At 41.0% G+C, this 19,584-nt stretch overlaps 3 protein-coding genes across 3 annotated transcripts in view; all 3 read left to right on the top strand.

Annotated features, from left to right (window-relative positions):
* Positions 1 to 4,087, top strand: part of tbc1d2b (TBC1 domain family, member 2B) — a 14,258-nt gene extending 10,171 nt beyond the window's left edge. Inside the window, exons 10-13 of the mRNA XM_026175875.2 lie at positions 38 to 155; positions 383 to 568; positions 1,225 to 1,346; positions 1,898 to 4,087. Coding sequence (XP_026031660.2) covers positions 38 to 155; positions 383 to 568; positions 1,225 to 1,346; positions 1,898 to 2,093 — 622 coding nt within the window. The 3' untranslated portion in view covers positions 2,094 to 4,087. The remainder of the gene's footprint in view (positions 1 to 37; positions 156 to 382; positions 569 to 1,224; positions 1,347 to 1,897) is intronic.
* Positions 2,130 to 19,584, top strand: dapk2b (death-associated protein kinase 2b). The gene is made up of 12 exons (XM_026175874.2): positions 2,130 to 4,401; positions 4,969 to 5,163; positions 10,859 to 11,080; positions 11,834 to 11,972; positions 12,998 to 13,127; positions 13,244 to 13,292; positions 13,377 to 13,403; positions 13,494 to 13,646; positions 14,103 to 14,148; positions 17,047 to 17,136; positions 17,254 to 17,340; positions 18,653 to 19,584. The coding sequence occupies exons 2-12, from the start codon at positions 5,087 to 5,089 to the stop codon at positions 18,728 to 18,730; spliced, it is 1,098 nt and encodes a 365-aa protein (XP_026031659.1). The 5' UTR covers positions 2,130 to 4,401; positions 4,969 to 5,086; the 3' UTR covers positions 18,731 to 19,584.
* On the top strand, positions 14,156 to 16,920 carry LOC145429815 (death-associated protein kinase 3-like). The gene has a single exon (XM_080303926.1). It carries the CDS (start codon positions 14,859 to 14,861, stop codon positions 15,474 to 15,476), a length of 618 nt encoding a protein of 205 aa, XP_080160052.1. The 5' UTR covers positions 14,156 to 14,858; the 3' UTR covers positions 15,477 to 16,920.

Here is a 19,584-nt window from a genome sequence, read left to right as displayed (position 1 = left end):
TAACCATTAACCTTTTTCTTGCATGTTATTTCTTCAGGCTGGCAGCAATTGCCTTGCTCTATTTAGATCAAGAGGATGCTTTTTGGACCCTTATAGCTATTGTGGAGGTCTTCATGCCAAGAGACTATTACACTAAGACTCTCCTTGGCTCACAGGTAACAAAAAAACAGTTGAATTTTATTGTACCATGAGACAAGAAGGGACAAGGTACTGCTTATTTATTAGATTTGACAAACCTCCCTGGTGTCAGTGATATCATATTCACGTGACTGCTGTTGATGACTTACAGAGCAGGAATGCAGACATCAGCAGTCTTTGTTTTTCTGTCTGTCTGCTAAATTTGACCACCTTAGAAAATCAAGCCCTGGTTTGATTCGTACAGGTTGACCAGCGTGTGTTCAAGGATCTGATGAGCGAGAAGCTACCGCGGCTACACGCCCACTTTGAGCAGCACAAAGTCGATTTTTCCCTCATTACGTTTAACTGGTTCCTGGTGGTGTTTGTGGACAGTGTGGTGAGCGACATCCTCTTCAAGATCTGGGATGCGTTTCTGTTTGAAGGACCAAAGGTAAGAGGCTTGATTCTGCTCTCATAAACCTGAATTCTAGCCTCAGCAGGAAACTGTTTTAAAGTTAATGACTAACCGGTGACGAGAGATCACTTCTCAAGCTACGTGCCGGCGCACAACTGTGCATGTTTGCCAGATGGATCCAATTGCACGCTATTAAACGAATTATTTATTGCCACCAAGGAACCAAAATTCTTTAGTTTAATAAATCGTTATTTTTTGTGTACGCAAGCTAAATTTTAACCCCACTCTACACCCCTACAAAGTTTTGTATTTTTTCTAAACTTTTCAGCTTAATGACATGCAAAAAAAGGTAAAAAGGTAAAAAAAAAAAAAAGAAAACGCATGCAATAACCGATTTTGACGTAGCATCCCCTTATAGAATTTTTAAGGGAAGCATTTTAGCAAACTTGTTAAAGCAAAAATGTGCCCTATTGTGTGTTGATTGAACGATACAAGTTAAAACACTAAAGCTGTCGAGCCTAACTCTTAACAGAAACCTGATATGAACCCAGTCAAACAAAACTGCCTCAGATTAAGGCGGTATTGACTATATTTGGAGGACCTGCTTAGGGAACAGAAGAAAGGTCAGATGTTCCTGAGTAAATATTTTCATGCTACAGTCACACAGGACTTTACGCCATTTTTCTCCACAGATCATATTCCGCTTTGCTCTTGCGCTCTTCAAGTACAAAGAAGAGGAGTTTTTGAAGTTGCAGGACTCCACAGCCATCTTCAAATATCTCAGATACTTCACACGCACGATCCTGGATTCAAGGTACAGTAGCTGCACTGTTTTCGTATTTCCAGGCTGTGAAAGAATGAAGTTTCTGTGGACAGAGTATCTGCATCACCTTGAAACAGCTTCCCGGGTCTCCCTGAACTGTAGCTAAATTGTACGATCACATCACCCACAGTGTATCGGCTTTGTGCCTGTGCAAACTTCATTTCTCACACTGCAGGTGTTGCAGCAGCTCTGTGAGACGGTGCTTGAGCACAGCCATGGTTTGGACTAAATGCGGCATGCTGAGATGCAGTTGTTAAATAGATTGCTATAGGTAGCAGCCCTTACATTTAAAATTGCACTGTGCATGCTTGTTTTATACCATTTTATTGGTCAGACTCTGTTTTGGAGCTAGCCTCAAGTGGCCATTTTTGGAGCTGTAATAATCACCTACCTATTAATAAAGTTTTATGTATCAGCTCCAGTGGTGTATGCTTGATGCTGAAAGAAGGATGCATGGGTTTACTAAATTTCAAAGACATAAAAAAAAATCCAGGCTCACAGGATTATGCTGTTTTTCTTTCTTCTAAAAAAATATCTTCCAGGAAGCTGATGAGCGTTGCCTTTGTGGACATGAACCCATTCCCCATGAGGCAAATCCAAAATCGGCGCGCCTTCCACCTGGAGAAAGTCCGTCTCGAGCTGACGGAGCTGGAAGCGATCCGACAGACCTTCCTCAGGGAGCGAGAGACGAGTCAGGATAGAAGGAGCTTTGTCAGCGACGACGAGGAGGAAAACTGACCTCGGACTTGTCGCATTTCTAGGCTGAGTGGCTAAAGCACGGAGACAAAGAGATCATCTCCGCAGAGCGCCGCTGTTCTGCAGTGATGAACGGAGCGCTTTTCCCACACCTAATCGTTGGAGTTGGTCTCTGCATCAGAGCTGGAACTATCAACTTTATACGTTTTAAGCAACAACCACATCAAAAGAACTTAATGTCACAAGCCCGAAAGGGCCTATCAGTATTATCAGTATTCCTGCCATTTCTTTTTTAATTAAATCTTGTAAATCCTCTGTTTTCTGTACGCTTACGTGTTCATGCAATGGCCAAAACAACCTGCAGCACAAATCAGTATTTTCAAACAAATGGCTGCGATCCATTTCCTTTTTATAGCTGACTTTTAAATGTGTTGAAGGATTATTGTGTCATTCATTTGTGCTGTCATCTTCTACACTCACACAATTTTTCCCTCCACTAAATTGCCACTGAGACGTGCGTGCACACAAATCACTTATGCTGAAATGAAAACGTTGCTGAAACTTAGGTCTTAAGGCCTTCAAGCGTGTATGTAACATTTCCAGTTGTAGTTTCCTTCAAGGGATGCGTCAAAAGCCACATTTCCATGGTATTATCAGTTCTAGAAAGAGCATCTGGAACTTGCTGAGCAGCAGTGCACTTTCTATAAGCCATCAAACTAACGTGAGCCAGTATTGTCTGTTTTTTAAGCATTATCAGTTCATTTTTATTTGGGAGGTTTTTATTGGCTATCGATTTTGCTATTCGTGTTGTTTAAAGTAGTTTAGGAACTGTTCACGTTCTCACAAAGACATATCTAGAAAGTCCAAACTGTATTGCACTGGATTTAATCAGTTGAGTATCTGGTATTGGCAGGATCGGTTAATCCATTCACGCTGTTGTGGGTTACTCAGTTTTTGCATGCTCTTGGTTTTTCTGTGTTTGTGTTACATGTTTAAATGGTCCAGTTTCCTTGTGCGCAATTTGTTTTTATTTGAGATTTTTCTGAGCCGCTGGTGTAAATGCTGATTGTAATTGCATTTGTTGTCCTCAGTGTGGCAGTGTGACATTGGTTTACCTGGTATTTACGCTCTGCTCACAGGTACCCTACTCGCAGTTTGACTGCACTTGAAGTGGCTGTAAAGTCATGATGATTGTTGTATTAAAAGAAAAAAAAATGGAAATATGATGTTAAATATATGAGGGAAGCTTTTCACCGTATTGCCAAATATCTCTTCCATTTTCATAATCGGGTACTTTAAAGTTTCCTCTTCACTGGGATCTCCTGTTTCTTACAGCAGCGTGGAGGAAAGCTGATATTCCAAGCTTCAAACGCTGTTTATATTTGATCAATCAGCTGTTAAGTGAAACTTTTCAGTCTCCTTAAATGGGATTTTGTGCACTGATGTGTTGTTTACACCCTGCTCGAGTTTTAGTTTTAGATTGTCTTGAGGTGTTTACAGAAACAAGAGATCTGCTGTCAGTTGCAGCTTTGTCAGCTGATCCCATCCCCACTGTGTTCACCTGATCCAATGAACAAATGGCAACAACAACAAAAAAATATTTTGATAATCAAATGAAAAAGAAGCATATAGTTGTATTTCTTCCTTTGTGAGAGCAGGTCTCTCACAAAGATCTTGATTGGTTTACAGTTAAACTTGCTTTTTTTAATATATAAATGTCCACACATTGTCAGAAGGCTCATACAGTAAGATTTTATGTTTACTCAGTTTCTCTTTTAAGGCTAGTGCCCCCCCCTCACAGAATAAGCTACATTTAAAAGTCTTCTCTTTTTTAACTTTACTTTGTTTCTTTTCTGTGTTGCTTTTCCCAGAATTGTATTGCACAATTTTATTGGTAGTATGACTTCCGAATATCATATCAGCACTTCACCTTTTTGTATGCATATCTCTCATCTTGCTCATTGTTAGCCTGTTTCACCTAATGATGCAAAAAAAAAGTTTGTAATATTAGTTCAATAAACAATTTGCTGACTGAATGTGTTGATGTGAATTTCCTAATTCAAATGCTCATTCAGACACGTCTGTTAGGACGCACCGAGCAGTTATCCGAGCTATCTTTACTGACAGCCTACCACGCTCGCGCTGCAGTTTCATAATAGAGCCATCAGAGGGAGGGACTTTACGCGCACACAAAAGCCTGATGGTGATACCACCGGTGACAGAAAACAGCAGCCATCCACCCCGGAGAAGCTGTTTTCTGGCCCCAGCTGCAGCTATGAGACGAGGAGATCAACTGTAGGAGACGTGGACACTGATGCACCTTTATCATCAGCTCTGCAGCTGACTGAAGGTAAGACCCGGTGTTTTTAACTGCAGCCAGTTTTGTTGATACACTTGCGAAAAACTCATGAAACTTGCCAGAGAGGAAGTTTGTGGTAATTCAGCTTGTGAACATCTTTTTTTTTTCTCTATCTCTTTGTGTACACATACGTGTTCACTCCCATGCTGCACAGTTACATTTTATCTCTAAATCCTTATTCACAATTGTCACAATGGCCATGTTCTGATATTTACAAAGCCTGTGTAACTGCCATTCTCAACCTTTTTAACCAGACATAATGTTTCACAACAGATGCCCTGCCCTAATTAGCCAGAAATGTTCTTTTCATTTGTAATCCTCATTATACACTGTTATGCTGCTCAGACGCTGTTGTGCAAGTTGTAGTTTAAAGCCTGTAATACTAGTGAAGAACAAAGAGGACCCTTTTTTCTGTGCTGTGTTACGGTGTTAAGGCTTTCCCAAGAGCAAGGTGAAAGTAGCTCTAATTCAGTAAACGAATACCTTACAGCAAGCTGCAACTTGTAGTAAACATTTTCATCACTGCGCTCACAAACCAACTCATCTTTGTGTCAGCAGGGTTGGACTTGTGGTGTGCAGGAAGAGTACTCCTGGGGAGGCACAACAACTGGCATTACTGGAGCATATCGAAGAGGCTGTTTTACATATCTGTTTTACATATTAAGGAGCTACATCAATGAGGACGCCCGGCATGGCGGTATTCAAGCAAGAGAACGTGGAGGATTTTTATGAAATTGGAGAAACACTGGGAAGGTGAGGATTTGTTCACGATTAGTTTTTATGAAGGATGTCAATGAGAGGTTATTTGATCCCCACCTCTTAGAAGATGATCCTTCACAGTTTGTGTGAGTCAGAGGGTGACTCAGTTTCCCTTGCAAGTGCTTGATCCGGTGGTGGTCCTGTGTATGTAGGTATGCAAACAGCTGGCCTGTCTAAGCTTGAACTGGGGAGTGTCGTTGGGTTAAAGTGGGCTGAATTTTACAGCTAGAGATAACGTACCAAAGCTAAACGCACTCGAAGAAAAGAAAACAGCCCTGTTTGGGGGTCAGATTTGTCAGTCCAGGAACGCAAATGAATTGTGAGCGATTTGCTTTGCATGGTCTGACTGTGGGGCGGTGGACCAGGGTGTCGAAGTGCTGCGAATAAACCCCGTAAAGAGCAGACGTGAAGGAAACTGAGGAAATAAGTTACAGGAAGTTGGTAGATTACAATATGGATTGAGGAAGCTACGCCAATTTTGCACGGAAGGACAGCTTGGGCATGTGCACCACTCGATAACAGATTGAGCGGGTGTAAAAGCAAAGCATCTGACCTGTAGCCTTTCACCATTAATCCCAATATGCACTGTGTCCCAGTCTTTGTTGGGACATAGCTGCTTTGACACACCCTGATCCAGACCTGCTGTTGAAATGACTCCTTCAAAACTATAAAAAAAATAACCCAAACAAAAAACAGAAGAGGAAGACTTTTCAGCAAAGGCCTCGTGTAGCATGAAAAGTTCAAATGTATAAATATGAAATATTTTTACAGAAATCAGGCTTTGAGTAAAGCACTCACGTCTGATGGTTAAAAATAATGATTCACGAACAGTTAGCTGATCAATAAAATGAATAAATTATCTAATACTTTACGTAGTTTGCAAAGTAAATAGATTGTAAGCACCGTTTAAAACAAAAAAAGTACTGTCATTGATAATTGCACATGAAGTTGTAACATTGGAGGGATTTTCCACAGACATGCAAAGAGCAAGAAGGCAAAACAAACACGGCTGTTTGCACAGAGGCAACTCAAAAGCTGCTCATATCACCACAGACTAGTAGATGATTTATTAGGTTACATCAAGTAACCTAATAAATAAACCTAAGAAATTCCTTTAAAAGACTTTTAAAAACTTATATAAAAAAAAAAAAGCTGAAATACCCTTTAAACCCCTGCAAGACATGGCAGACATGGGAATGTGTTGCTCAAAGCTGAGCTGGTTTTCATGAGAAAACCTTTGCCTGAAAAGCAAAGGGGACTCTGCTGTGGGCTGAGTGCATGTTTAACATCAGCATGTTGAAAATATGTGACCCTTTAAGCTACTGTGGTTAAAAGCCCTGGTTAGCTTTCTGAGTAACCAAACCTGTTACATTTTATCTTTCTGCAAAAGACTTTTCACTCACACTCACAGTTTTCTGGTGAGCCTCGGGGGACGTGTTTTAGCCCACTCACAGTTTTGACAGCCTCACGGGTTCAGAGCCCTCCACTCACATACCTCAGTGGAACTGTTACTCAATTGTCCTTTAAGAGTGTGGGGAAATTTGGCGGAGGGAGGCAAAAACTGTGTGACGTATTTGAGATGTCCTGTGCTGTGGTACTGTTGCACCATTTCTGGAAATTGAATTAATCATGTTGACAGGTTTCAATGTCTCACAGCCCCGAAAAGCAGTACTGAGTGACTGTTTCCACTAATGACACAGAGTTTTGGGTAAACCTGTCAGCCCTTTGACATGCGGGGCATGCTGTGACAAGTGTACCTTTCTTTCCATTCGACTGATGACACTTATGACATCATACAGTACAAAGTGTTAAAGTCCGAACCAAAAGATGCCTTTAACAGGAAGCGGTGAGCTGTAACTGAGCATCAAGGTAAGGCTGAGAAAAAGGTCTTCATCTGAGATGCTGGACCCTGTTTACAAGTGAGCTTGTGTCCTTGTTGGCTCATAACAACTGATAGCTTTTAGTAGATAAGTAGTGCGTAGTGAGTCAGTGTCAAGAAACTACCATCTGTTAACCCCCCCCCCCCCCCCCCCAAAAAAAAAAAACATGCAGACTTTCCCCAAAATTTGAATGCTGAATTTACTTTACACCATGGTTTCACTCTGACTTCCTGAATGCTTTCATGTTGACTTCTAATGGTAATCCCTTGACTTTTCGTCTAGCACCACCGTGTCTTTATTGCTATGTATGAAAGGTACAGCGAGTGACGTGATCCCAGGGTGAACTGTATGACTCTAACGATGCCTTAAATTGAATCTGGTCAGTTTGTTAATGTGTGGCTTCTTACAAAATACCTGCAGAAACTCACAAGACACCTATACTCTGTCTTGACGGTGAGATGGATATTTAAACATTAGTTATACTGACAGGAACAGCAGCATGTTTGTCACTGCTTAAGTTGACATTGAGGTGAAAACTCATCTGTCCATTAACACAGGTTCACAGAGTTTTTGCTCTCCAATCTGTAAACACTGCAGGAGCATCTTCCTGATATGCAAAATATTTTTCCAGTATCTATGTGGGTTCATTTAGGAGAAAATGATTCGGACTAACCATTTTACAAGTTTTCTTTATGGAATATCCAGAGGGCAGTGATGCAAATTTTAGGTTGCGGTGCTCGAACAATAAATGCGTTGAAGTGAAAAGAGCCCACAGGGCAGGCACACAGCTGTTTCAGATTACCAAAAAGTACTAGAATTTCTCTGTCTCTATAGCTTCGAAACATTCCTGCTGTTGTGTAAGTTGGGGAAATAAAGAGAGAAGGGAGTTTATTTGCTGCAGCCTAACTGAAGGACCTCCATGTTGACCTTTTGGACATCCCCCAGAGTTCCAATACTGACAGAAATTGTCCCATTACAAACAACACTAATGCCTCACAGATGCTGGTGTGTGCGTGTGTGGCTGGACTTAAATACCAGTGGGAATCTAGAGATTACTTTAGGGCTTAAATGCGGAAAGATTTCACTTACAGCGTAAAAAGCAGAAAATGTGGGAGACAAATTGGGTTTTCAAGCACCGGTAGAATTTTAAAAGTTGGAGCTGCGTCCCGGCAGCCCTCAATGGCATTTGATTAGTTGCCTGGTTAGGAACAGCTTTCTGGGTCAACAGCGAATCTGGCGCTCTTCGTCATCCTGGTGGTTGCTCAGTTGAGAAACATGTTTAAATATTGGGTTGGCGCCACTTGTCGGAGCATTCCTTCAACCTTGGCTGTGGCTAATGACCTTCAGCTGTTGGAAGTGGAAATTCTGCGGAGAGATGGCACTTTCAGCCCCGCTGGCCGGCTTAGGGCTAAGACAGACGGCACGCCTGGCCTTTTGTGGAATACCACCTCCCCCAGCATCTCTTTCCGCTGTTACTCTGCACTTCGTAGCAATGCTGGAGTAAAGCCCCTCTGCTGACATTTGTGTTGGGTGCTTTTTCACACATGAACTACAACTATCATCTCAAGGGCTTTTTCTATTTGCCATTAGTTATCAGGCAAATCAAGGGGACTGCTCATGCCCCAGTGATGGATCAGTTCCTCCCCTTGGGGTAATTGATGGATGTTTTTGCAAGTGGAATTCACTGACTGACTTCCCCACCTCTTCAGTTAACACATTATCATCTCTAACAGGGAGGACTCGAGGGTGGAGACGTCCTGTGAATAGATCAGGCAGAGGGAGGATTTGAGATTCCATGAAGCTGTGCTTTATCACTCCACCCGCTCTCTTTTTATTTTCCTTTTAAGGAATGTGCGTGGGATTCTTTGTGGATTATTGCCTTAACGTATGTTTCCCCACTCTCTCTTTTTCCCCCCTGCAGTCTCTGCTGGGACATGTTCACACATGAATTAAATGATCTCAATAATAACTTCAAGGACTTTAGGCTTTTAATGTGTTTCCAGAACCTGAAAGCTATAGGAAATGCATCAAATCAATCTAAAGTTAAAGATTCCCTTGTCTTATTAGACGCACAGGTGAAACAACCACATGTAGTTCAGTGCAAATCCCCTTGCATCAAGCACTGCAGCACTTTAAAGAAACTCATACGCTTGTTTTTTTTCCCCTTGTGTATCAGAGATGTTCAGTTTTTTTGTTGAAGTGCTGCTGTATCAGACTGCATCATATTTGTTTAAAGGTTTTAGACTTAATCTCTTCATTGAGGTTGTAATTGAAAGTCTGGGTTTATGTGGTCCCGCATTTACATAATTTTACATTGTTATTTTTGAGCATGTTTCATAAGAGGCTTAGCATAGTCAATGTAACAGCAGGTGTGATCACAGAGCACCGGACAGGGCGTGCCACAAAAACATGAAAACTGGCTCAACCATCTCGCACCGATGTAGGGTTACAGAGTCAGTAGCTGGTTTAAAACCACAAAGATAGGATTTAATCCCTTAATTTGTTTCTGGGTGCACATTGTAAACACCCTGAAAATACAAGTGTGAACTGTAGTGTGTTGTGGGTGTACAGATCTTCCTTGCACACCTCCTTTCTGCCCTTCTTTCTTTTCCACTCCTGCAGTTCAAGCGGGGGCTCTCACTCACCAACAGCAGAAGAAATGTGGCAGGTAAAGCAAGACTCTGTTTCAGTCTGGCTATTCTTAGCCCTCTAGACACAGATTGGACAGCCTCTCACAGCCACTCTGGAATTTCTGTGTGGACAGTTATGTCCAAAATTCATGAAATGCCTGCCAATTATTGTCTTTCCCCCTCTTTGGGAATTTTTCCCTCCACATTGTCACAATGTGTCTGTGCTTCAAACATGAAAATTCTTCAGTCCTCAAGCTTTAATGTGTTTTACCCAACCATTCCCTCCTATTCAGTAAAACTCTTGCCAGTTCTGTCACCACATAAGCCCTTGTATGTCGTTGTGGCATCACGCAGAAGGATGAGAAGCTTGTGTTCACAATAGGGTGGGCAGGTCATCCCCCAGCAACAGGAAACAACAAAGCAGCAGTAGTATGACAGCAAGCTTACTCAAGTGCTGGTCTGATATTAAAGCCACAGAAATTCCCCTCATATGGAAAATGGTCTCATATTTCTTGTTCAATCTGTCAGTAGGCAAGTTATGAGTGTTATGATTTATGTTAGGGATGAGTGAAATCAAAGGAATATATTCCACCAACTGGAGTCAGTACTGAAGCTCATTAATAATAAGATGCCATTAAAGATGTCGTAAGCTCATGTCTGACTATCACTTCTAACTAACATTCAAAACAAGAACGCAATGATTCACTGAACAATATTGTCAAAGACACACCTCTGTTGTGATTTGCTTTTCTTTCAGTGGAGTAAACACTTGAGCTTGCTCCACTAAACTTGACAGGGAGTTAAAAGGAGTAGGAGGACAGAGGCTCTCTCAGCACCACCAGATTGTCTCATTGTCTCGCCAGGAAACAGGAAGTGATGGACCATACCGCAATTTTTCAGTCATCTGTGTACCAGAGCTTCCTCACCAATATCCTGTGGCTAAATGCAAAGAATGTTATTAGTTCTATTCCTTTAAAAAAAAAAAAAAAAAAAAAAGATGGTAGATACTACAAATCCTGATACACGTAAATCAGTTGTCACGTTGAATGATAATGGGTGTAACAAGAAGAGTGTTCAGAGATCACATCCTCCACCAAGATGCAGGATGTTACTGCTTTTCCCGTGCTCTGTATGCTCTCTTGGCACTTTTTGTGGTGATTGCTTCTCTTTTGTCTGCAGTGGGCAGTTTGCGATTGTCAAGCGATGCATAGAGAAGAGCACAGGCAATAAGTACGCGGCCAAGTTCATCAAGAAGCGCCTGAGCGGGGCCAGCAGACGGGGTGTGAAAAGAGAGGAGATTGCGAGGGAAGTGGACATCCTGCAGCAGCTCCAGCATCCCAACATTGTAGCGCTCCACGATGTTTACGAGAACCGGACAGATGTTGTGCTTATCCTCGAACTGTGAGTCACCACAAGATTCTGCAATGCATTGCAATATCCACACAGTCACAACAATAAAGTTTTATCATGCTTTACTTCTTGAAAACTCCAAACATCTATGTACAATAGATAAGAGCCTGCATAACATAAAATGTGTTTTATTGGGATTGAAAAGTTATGTCAGTGCAGTCTTTTGAATGTTTGGCAGGAATACTGTAAAACTGCAAAAGTCCACTCATCTGTGAGTTTATTTCTGTTTGTTGAAGCTGTGTTTGCTGAAAACCATTTGCCCCTGATCATGTCTGCCAGAAAGAACCAAATGTCTCTTGCAAAGTCAATAATGCTTGTGCTGAAAAGAGGCCAAAAAGGGCCCCCGTCTGGGGTCGCTGAGTGCCGAGAAACATGGCAGGCCTGATTAGGACTAATTGAAAAACTCAAACAAAAAATATGACTAATGGCTGCAGAATAACGCACTGTCCTTCATTCTCATTTTCTCTGTATGAATGGTAGAGAACATTGTGCTTATGGGCCAAGGTTTCATACCATTTTTTCAGTTATGTTTATGGAAAAATACATTGGCCCATAAGTAGGGCAAATGGACTAAAAACAGAAGCAAGTTGGCACCACAGACAAACATATCTCAGGCATCCAGGGCTTGTGCATCAAATTTCCTGAGAACACACTTTAGATAAAAATGCTAGCAAGGGCTTGCTCCAGATTGTCTGAGCCCACAGTCACCGAGTGTCAGTTTGTGTGTGTTTGTGCGTATTGCAGGGTCTCTGGAGGAGAGCTGTTTGACTTCTTAGCTCAAAAGGAGAGCCTCAGTGAGGAGGAGGCCACTCAGTTTATCAAGCAGGTCCTACATGGAGTGCAGTACCTCCACTCCAAGAAGATTGCACATTTTGATCTAAAGGTAAACGTGCTTCTCCTGTGCTGCGCATCTTAAACTGCATTTGTTTTCTGTGAAACAGTTAAACTCTTTACCTCCATAGCAACTGTATTACTACGCACAAGCAATGCCATAAAGACCTTATGTATATGTATCTATCTATCTATAGCAGGTGTTTAATGTACGTACTGCACGGTTCTGCTATTCTGATTCACACATCCTTCCTGTTGTTTGTGGCCACCATCCAAACTCTCAGATACCGACACTTCAAAGTTATCTCTTTAGTTTCAGAGCTGTATCGCCCACGTTTCTATCTGAAAGTCGCTATCCTGTCTGATTTTTTTTCTAGCTGTGCATCTACGTTCCCAAGGTCTATTTTCATCAGATCAGTCAGCTATAACACCCATTAACCCTCCTGTTTAACCCCATTTTGACTTGGAATTTTACTTGAGAAATTCTTATCCCCCTTTTTGATTAAAATAAAGCTTCAGAACAGCTAAATAAACACAAGCCAACCCCAGCACCATAACCCTTCAAAGTCAATGTGAATGGTTCTTGATTTGCAGGCCTATTATATTGCACAGAGCCAAAGGGCAGCGCTGGGAAACAGGGAGCCCCTTTGACAAGTTTCCACAAGAGGCCATATCTTACTAATTGAATGCAGAACTGGGTGATAGTGTTCCTTTTTTGTTGTTGTTCCCTTTATGCCCCATATGAATCTGGTGAGCATATAACAGTAGAAATGTAAGAATGGCTCATTGTGAGTCCTCTTCACTGATGATGCTTTTGTGTTGATAACTGAAGGTGGATTAGGTACGCAAAATAACAACGCACTAGGTGTTTGAGTCATTCATGCCTGAAGCCTTGATTTTCAGTTCACACTGACACACCTTTACACTAATTAGCGTGATTAATTGTTTTTCTCTAATGCTTCCACAAAAGGAGGATTTCTCCAGGTAACTTGTTGCTTTTGTCTGTATTACTGAGCCTTGCTATTAGTGGAAATGTGCTGACATACATGCTTTGTTTCTTTATTTGCATTGGTGCAGCCTGAAAACATAATGCTGCTGGACAGGGATGCCACCTTACCCCGCATCAAAATAATAGACTTTGGACTAGCACACAAAATACAAGATGGGACGGATTTCAAAAACATTTTTGGCACCCCTGAATTTGTTGGTAAGTTTTTCTTTCTTTTCTTTTTTCTTTTTTATTGAGCTTGACGATTTTAATGAGATGCTTGATGTTTGGCCAGACGCTGTTTGTGATGTTGAGTGTGTGTTGTCTATTTTCAGCTCCAGAGATAGTCAACTATGAGCAACTGGGCTTGGAAGCAGACATGTGGTAAGAGCTTTTAATTACCTCTGACTCTGCTGACATCTGCACAACAGGTTGCAGTGCATAACTTTGGATTAATCTTTTTTGCAGGAGCATCGGCGTCATCACATATATACTGTAAGTTGAGATTCACAACGTCCGGGAATTTTAATGTATCTACGATTATCGACTGAGTCACGCATGCAAACGTTTGTGCTGTTGTTTCAGTTTGAGCGGCGCGTCACCTTTCCTCGGTGACACAAAGCAGGAAACGTTAGCAAACATCTCAGCGGTGAACTACGAATTTGATGAAGAGTTCTTCAGCAGTACCAGTGAGCTGGCCAAGAACTTTATCAGAGGGCTCCTGGAAAAGGAAACGAGGTAAAAGAGGAAAAAAGAAGAAGAAAGAAATTAGGTTACTAACAAATAGGTCAAGGCCAAAGGTCAGGTTTGAAATTTCATTACAAAGCCCAGTACCAGGCGGGGCTATGCTTTATAAAATCCTAATGAAGTGCACTCCTGACCCACATGAGAATAAACAGCCAGCCAGCCAGTAAGGATATATTTCTGCTGCACGGTGTGATATATAAAACCAGAAAAGAAAACTATTACAAAATGTTGCAAAAACACTTTCTTTGTAAAATGTGATCCTCTTCTTACTTTCTGACATGTGTTTCCATTTAAGCGTTTACGTGCACCTTCGGGAAACTGAATATTTCTGTGGAAGTTTGGTCTCGCTGTAATCCTTAGAGTCACCGTCTGCTGCACGACTGACCTACGTGCCCTGTCTGATGGAGTTGTTCTGGCATATTTACACAGCTGCATTTTCTCTTTTAGAAAACGGATGACAATAGAAGATGCACTGAATCATCCTTGGATTAAGGTATGGACATGATTTATGCAGTAGTGTTGCATGGTTTGTATAATCTGTGACTGTTGTCAGCACTTCATTCCCCCCTGCCCCCCCTTCTACGAGGAGTAAAATCTATTGCAGCTAATGTCAAAGGTAACATACGGGGTAGCAGGATCTTTTTTTTTTCTCCAGTGTTCACTCCCACTAACTGTGTACTTGTCCTGGATAGATGTTTCCATACTGTCCCACAGTTAAAGTATGTATATTGTTCCTGTTTGGGAATTTTTGTTTTTCCCTTCACATCTCACACTCATCTCATCCATCTTCACGCCATCTGCAATATTCCTTTTGTCTACAAAGTCAGTGGTCTGACTCTTGCAATATCTCGCTAATTGTATTTTAATGGAATAGAAACTTAACATTGTGCTGTGGTGAAGCCGTCTACCTCCCACTCAGGCTGATGAAATGCATGTGAGTGGTGTTTTGCTGTGAAGTCCTCATCCTGTTTTGATGCAAGCATGGATCCGGGAAACCTTACACGCTCACCAGGAATGTTTGCTGTTTTTTGGCACCCCTTATCAGCCGTGGCTTTCGCTCTGGGGTCACACACTAATCCTCCAGTGCCACGTCTGCTGGGATTTTTCACTGCTATACGTGTTTTCGAGATGCAACAATAAGACATCCTCTCACTCAGTCTCCCTCCCCCACCCCTACCCTTCTGTCTGAAGTCCTGCGGCCACATGGAGGAGGACAGCGCTGCCTCTGAGAAGAAAGCAAAGCAGTTGAAGACAAAACTACTTAAAGAGTACACTATCCAGTCGCACTCCAGCATGTCCCAAAACAACACATATGCCAACTTTGAGCGTTTTGCCCATGTATTGGAAGACATCGGATTAATGGAGACGGGATTGTCCGAGGTGGCGGAAGCTTACCGCACCCTGCAGGGTGACATAGAAGCACTGCTCTCCATTCACAATGACAAGGAAGCTTGGTACAAGGAGGAGCGGGACACCGCAAAGAAACAGCTCTCGCAAGCCTGCCACGAGTTTCGCAAAGTGGAGGCCACCAGGAAGCTGGTGCAAGAAGACATGAAGGCAGTAGATGTTTGTCTGGAGAGTATCAGCAAGAGGTACAACCACAGGCAGGGCCAACTGGATGCTCTGAGGCAGGAGCTGAACTCTGAGCTCCAGTGGCTCCAGGATCTGATGGGCTCTTTGCATCCTGAGGGAACCAGTGGTAGCATCCATAACAGAAGTCTGAGCACACATGTAAAGAAAGCACTGGAGGACCTGCTGCATCTGACTTGTGAAGGAGAAGTCTGCTCTGAGGCTGAACAGCCCCTCACTGAGTCTGGCTGACATAAACCATTGAAAAATCTTCTAAGAGTCAACAATTTTTCTTTCTTTCTTTCTTTTTTTTTTAAAAAATTGCACTCTTTAAATTTTATTTATTTATAGATTTTCTTTATTGTTTAAACAAAAAAGATAAAGAGTTAAAGGAGAAGATGGTTATATCAGTTAATAAAGCTAGCCTGGCTTTGTCCGAAGGTTAAACAAACATAAACACACATTATAAACACTATTTTCTGCATGTTCTCCCTCTCCCTCCGTGAGTACCCTCCAGGTTCGTCCCACAGTCCAAATACATGCACATGTACATGTAATTCTAAACTGGCTGAAGGTGCCACTGTGAGCGTTAATAGTTGTCTCTCTCTCAGTGTTAGCCTTGCAACAGGCTGATGACCTGTCCAGAGTATACCCCGCTTCTGCTGGGATAGATTCCAGTCCCCTGAACTGAATGAAGAAAATGGATGGACATTATCAATTATAGAAATCTTAGTGCATTAGGTTTTGCCATTATTTTAAACAAATATCTACATTCTGGGAGGAGACCGTAAGGCAGACCTAAATCATTCCGGAGAGATTATATCTCTTAGGTATTTTGGAATGCCTCAGGTTCCTACAGAAACCCCCATTGAACCCTAACCCCCAGGTGACTAGAGAGAGGGGGTTTTGCCTCTGCTCATGGACTGCTGCCCCGAGCGTTGACATCTCTTTTGTTGACTTTTGACAGAGTCGGCCTGCCTTTTTTCTTTAGTAGGCCAAAGATAAGCTGAGCTTTAATTTCTTACTGGCTCTGGAATGCTTTTTAAATGACAGACAAGTATTGATCTTAACAGCAGGTACAGCAGCAAACATGATTAGTCCTTTAACTGGGATAAGTGGCACAATATTTTATTTTATTTATTTATTTTTGTGACACATGGATTTATTAAACTACGTTTATTTATTAATTTGGTGTTTTCTGCCTGAGCATTTAGCAGATTATTTTAGCTGATTTAGTAAAACTAAATGAAACAAATGTACTGTGCAATGGTTCTCTCAGTGGAGTGAACGATAAGTTCAAATGTTTTTTTATTGACTGATCTAAGTTTTTTTTAATTGCAATTTTCTTTTTTATTGAAATAATAATTAATCCTATTTAATACTCCATTTGTAAATGATAGTGTTTTAAAAGAAAGGATCTTTTTTATGGATTTTAATGTGCTCTATTGCTGAAGGTTGAGTTATTTATTTCAAAAGTATTTTCTATTTCTTTCTTTGAGATGTTTTTGCGCTAACCATAAAAACAACATCTATGATAAGATCTTATCTATCTAAAAATTTCTCACTTCCTTTGCCAGTATTAGCGTCTGAACACTCAGCACTCTTTTGTCTTTGTGCGCTGACATTTTACACTTTTGTCAACCATGAAATAAATCTTAATTAGAAATTATGACTCTTTTTTTTTTTTCTTTTTTTTTTTAAATTTCTGTCATTCATGATCTGAAATGTCTTCATGGTATAGCTGATTATATTAGACAAGCACATGCGCACAGCTGACGTGAGGGACAGTTCTGCTTTCTGACATCTCACTGTGTTTCTGCAGCCTCTGAACCCCAGACAGGCCTTGGTGAAGAGACTATCAGTGGTCAACTTGGAGAACTTCAAGAGACAGTATGCTCGACGCAGGTGGAAGGTAAAATGCAGCCTTGGTACCAACTTGGACTATTACTTAAAGGAAGATTGCATTAAAAAAAATTGCACATGTCTTGCTTTGTAACCCATTTCTTTTTACTTTTGTCGGTTTCAATAGCTGTCATTCAGAATTGTGGCTCTGTGCAACCACCTAACACGAATCATGAAGAACCATAAGAATGAGAAGCTGCCTGAGGAGGACGGGGTAGGTTGCCGTGCAATGGTTTACATTAAACTGACACACATTGAGCTGCTCTCATTTATATTGCTTCAACCAACAGCTGGTTAGTTTAACTTTGCAAATACATTCCCCAGATACTTTATTGGGTACATCTTGTTAGTGCCAGATTAAACCCTTTTGACTTCTGGACTGCCTTAATTCTTGATGGCAGAGATTCAGAAAGGTTTTGGTCCATGTCGACGTGATTGCATCACACACTTGCTGCAGATTTATTGGCTGCAGATCCATGATGTGAATCTCCCGTTCCACTACATTCCAAAGGTGCTCTATTGGACTGAGATCTGGTGATTGTGGAGGGCATTTGAGTACAATGAAGTCATTAAGTTCATAAAGGTAGTTTAGGATGATTTGACCTTTGTGACATGGCAACCATGAGGAGATGGGTACTCTGTGGAGATGGACATGATCAGCAACAATAATAAAGCGGGCTGTGGGTTTTTTTTTTTTTTTTTAAACGATGCACATTTGAAACTAAATTGTGCAAAAAAGTTATCCCTACATCATTAAACTACCAGCCTAAACTGATAAATCCGTGCATGCATGGATCTGTGCTTTCATGTTCTTTACTCTAAATTCTGATTCTACTATCTGAATGTCGCAGCAGAAATCTGGACTTAACAATGGGCAATGATATTTCAATCTTCTGTTGTACAATTTTGGCGAGTCTATGTTTCCTGGTCAATAGGAAACATTTTTTTCTGGCCATTCTCTGTAATTCCTAGAGATGGTTGTGCAGGAAGAATCTCAGCAGTTTCTGAAATACTCAGACTAGTTCTCTGGTAACAACAATCATACTACATTCAACATCACTTAAATGACCTTTCTTCCCCATTCTGATGCTCCTGTTGAACTTCAGCAGGTCGTCTTGAGCATGTCTACATGCCAAAATGCATTGCACCATACTGCCATGTGGCTGGCTGATTAGATATTTACTTAATAAGCAGGTGCACTTACTAATGTGGTGATGAGTTTCTTTTATTGTACACTATTTCCACAGCATTTACAGATGTAGATGTCTAACTATTTCTCTGGGAGTATCTTTACAACAGACATTGTGTTCCACAGTGTTGCAGTGTAGCAAGCACAGTTTTATCCTGCTATATGCTGCTGGAGCTAAAAAAAAAATAAAATAAAAAAAAAATAGAGAGAGATATGTAAAAGAATGCTTAGAGTCTTTGAGCTGTCTCCAGTTGTGGAGACTCACAATTGTCACAATCACCACAAACAGTAACTATGTTACAACTGTTTCCTAACTGGGATGTGTTGGTCTTGTCAGAGGAATTGTGAAAGCGACCAAGAAGAAGAAACTATGAAGAGGAGACCAAGGACCAGAAAGAGAAGCAGCACTTCCTGAGAGCAACCCTCAGAGTGTCCGTCAGACATGCAGAACAGTGACTTTGCACCTTTATTTAGGGCATGCTCTGCAACTGTTATACGCCACTAAGCATAGTTACAATATATTTTGACATGACAGCAGTAAAAGTAGATTTTTTTTTAGAGTTTAAGGCAACTTCTTCATTCTGAATCAGCACAACTTCTGCTGTATGTCGGACATCGTTCCGGCATGTTTAAACATGTGCTAATCTTGCACTAGTAGCTATAGCTTGATTGCTGTTGACAGGAACTGTTGTGTATGTTAGCATATATGTGAGCATATATATATGTGTATGCTATAGACAGCTTCTGTCTAAAAAGTTCTCAAGCTGTTGTTTGGCACAGTATTGATACAGATTGATTGATATATATTTTAACAGATGTTAGCATCCAGAGTGTTAAATTAAAGGGTTTAGCGCTGCAGGATAACAACATGACAGCAGATCTTCAAATGTTTACGTGTTGTGCTTAACGATGTTTTATCATTAACTGTTAACCTCAAGATATAAGCCCCTAAAGCATCTGTATACGATATGTTTACATAGGATATTTTAATTTGTGCAAATTTTTCTGAGACTGTAACTGTGTTTCATTGACGAGTTCACTGACTGCATGTATCTACGGTATGCCTAATATGTGAATCTAATTCTGCAGTTTTAAATGGAATTGATAAGTCTTGCAATACTTTCATGTATTTATAAATAGATATACATCATGTCTTAAGTTCACTTTTGCCTGTATCTTAGCCTTCAGTGTTTTCAAGAAGCATTTTACTTTCTTTAAATGTGTATAAAGTGTAAATTGAGAATGTGTTAAATAAATTAATGAACCTTG

Source organism: Astatotilapia calliptera, chromosome 7 (assembly GCF_964374335.1).
Source record: "Astatotilapia calliptera chromosome 7, fAstCal68.1, whole genome shotgun sequence".
NCBI classification, from domain to species: domain Eukaryota; kingdom Metazoa; phylum Chordata; class Actinopteri; order Cichliformes; family Cichlidae; genus Astatotilapia; species Astatotilapia calliptera.
Note: the sequence above shows the minus strand (reverse complement) of the source record. Positions and strands in the feature narration are given on the sequence as shown.

What these genes read in the sequence shown, in the direction of transcription:
- dapk2b (XM_026175874.2), top strand. Translation starts at nt 5,087, where the DNA reads ATGAGGACGCCCGGCATGGCGGTATTCAAGCAAGAGAACGTGGAGGAT. An exon ending in CTCCTGGAAAAGGAAACGAG is followed by an intron (nt 13,647 to 14,102) that starts GTAAAAGAGGAA and finishes TTTCTCTTTTAG; the next exon opens with AAAACGGATGACAATAGAAG. An exon ending in AGCTGCCTGAGGAGGACGGG is followed by an intron (nt 17,341 to 18,652) that starts GTAGGTTGCCGT and finishes TGGTCTTGTCAG; the next exon opens with AGGAATTGTGAAAGCGACCA.
- LOC145429815 (XM_080303926.1), top strand. Translation starts at nt 14,859, where the DNA reads ATGGAGGAGGACAGCGCTGCCTCTGAGAAGAAAGCAAAGCAGTTGAAG.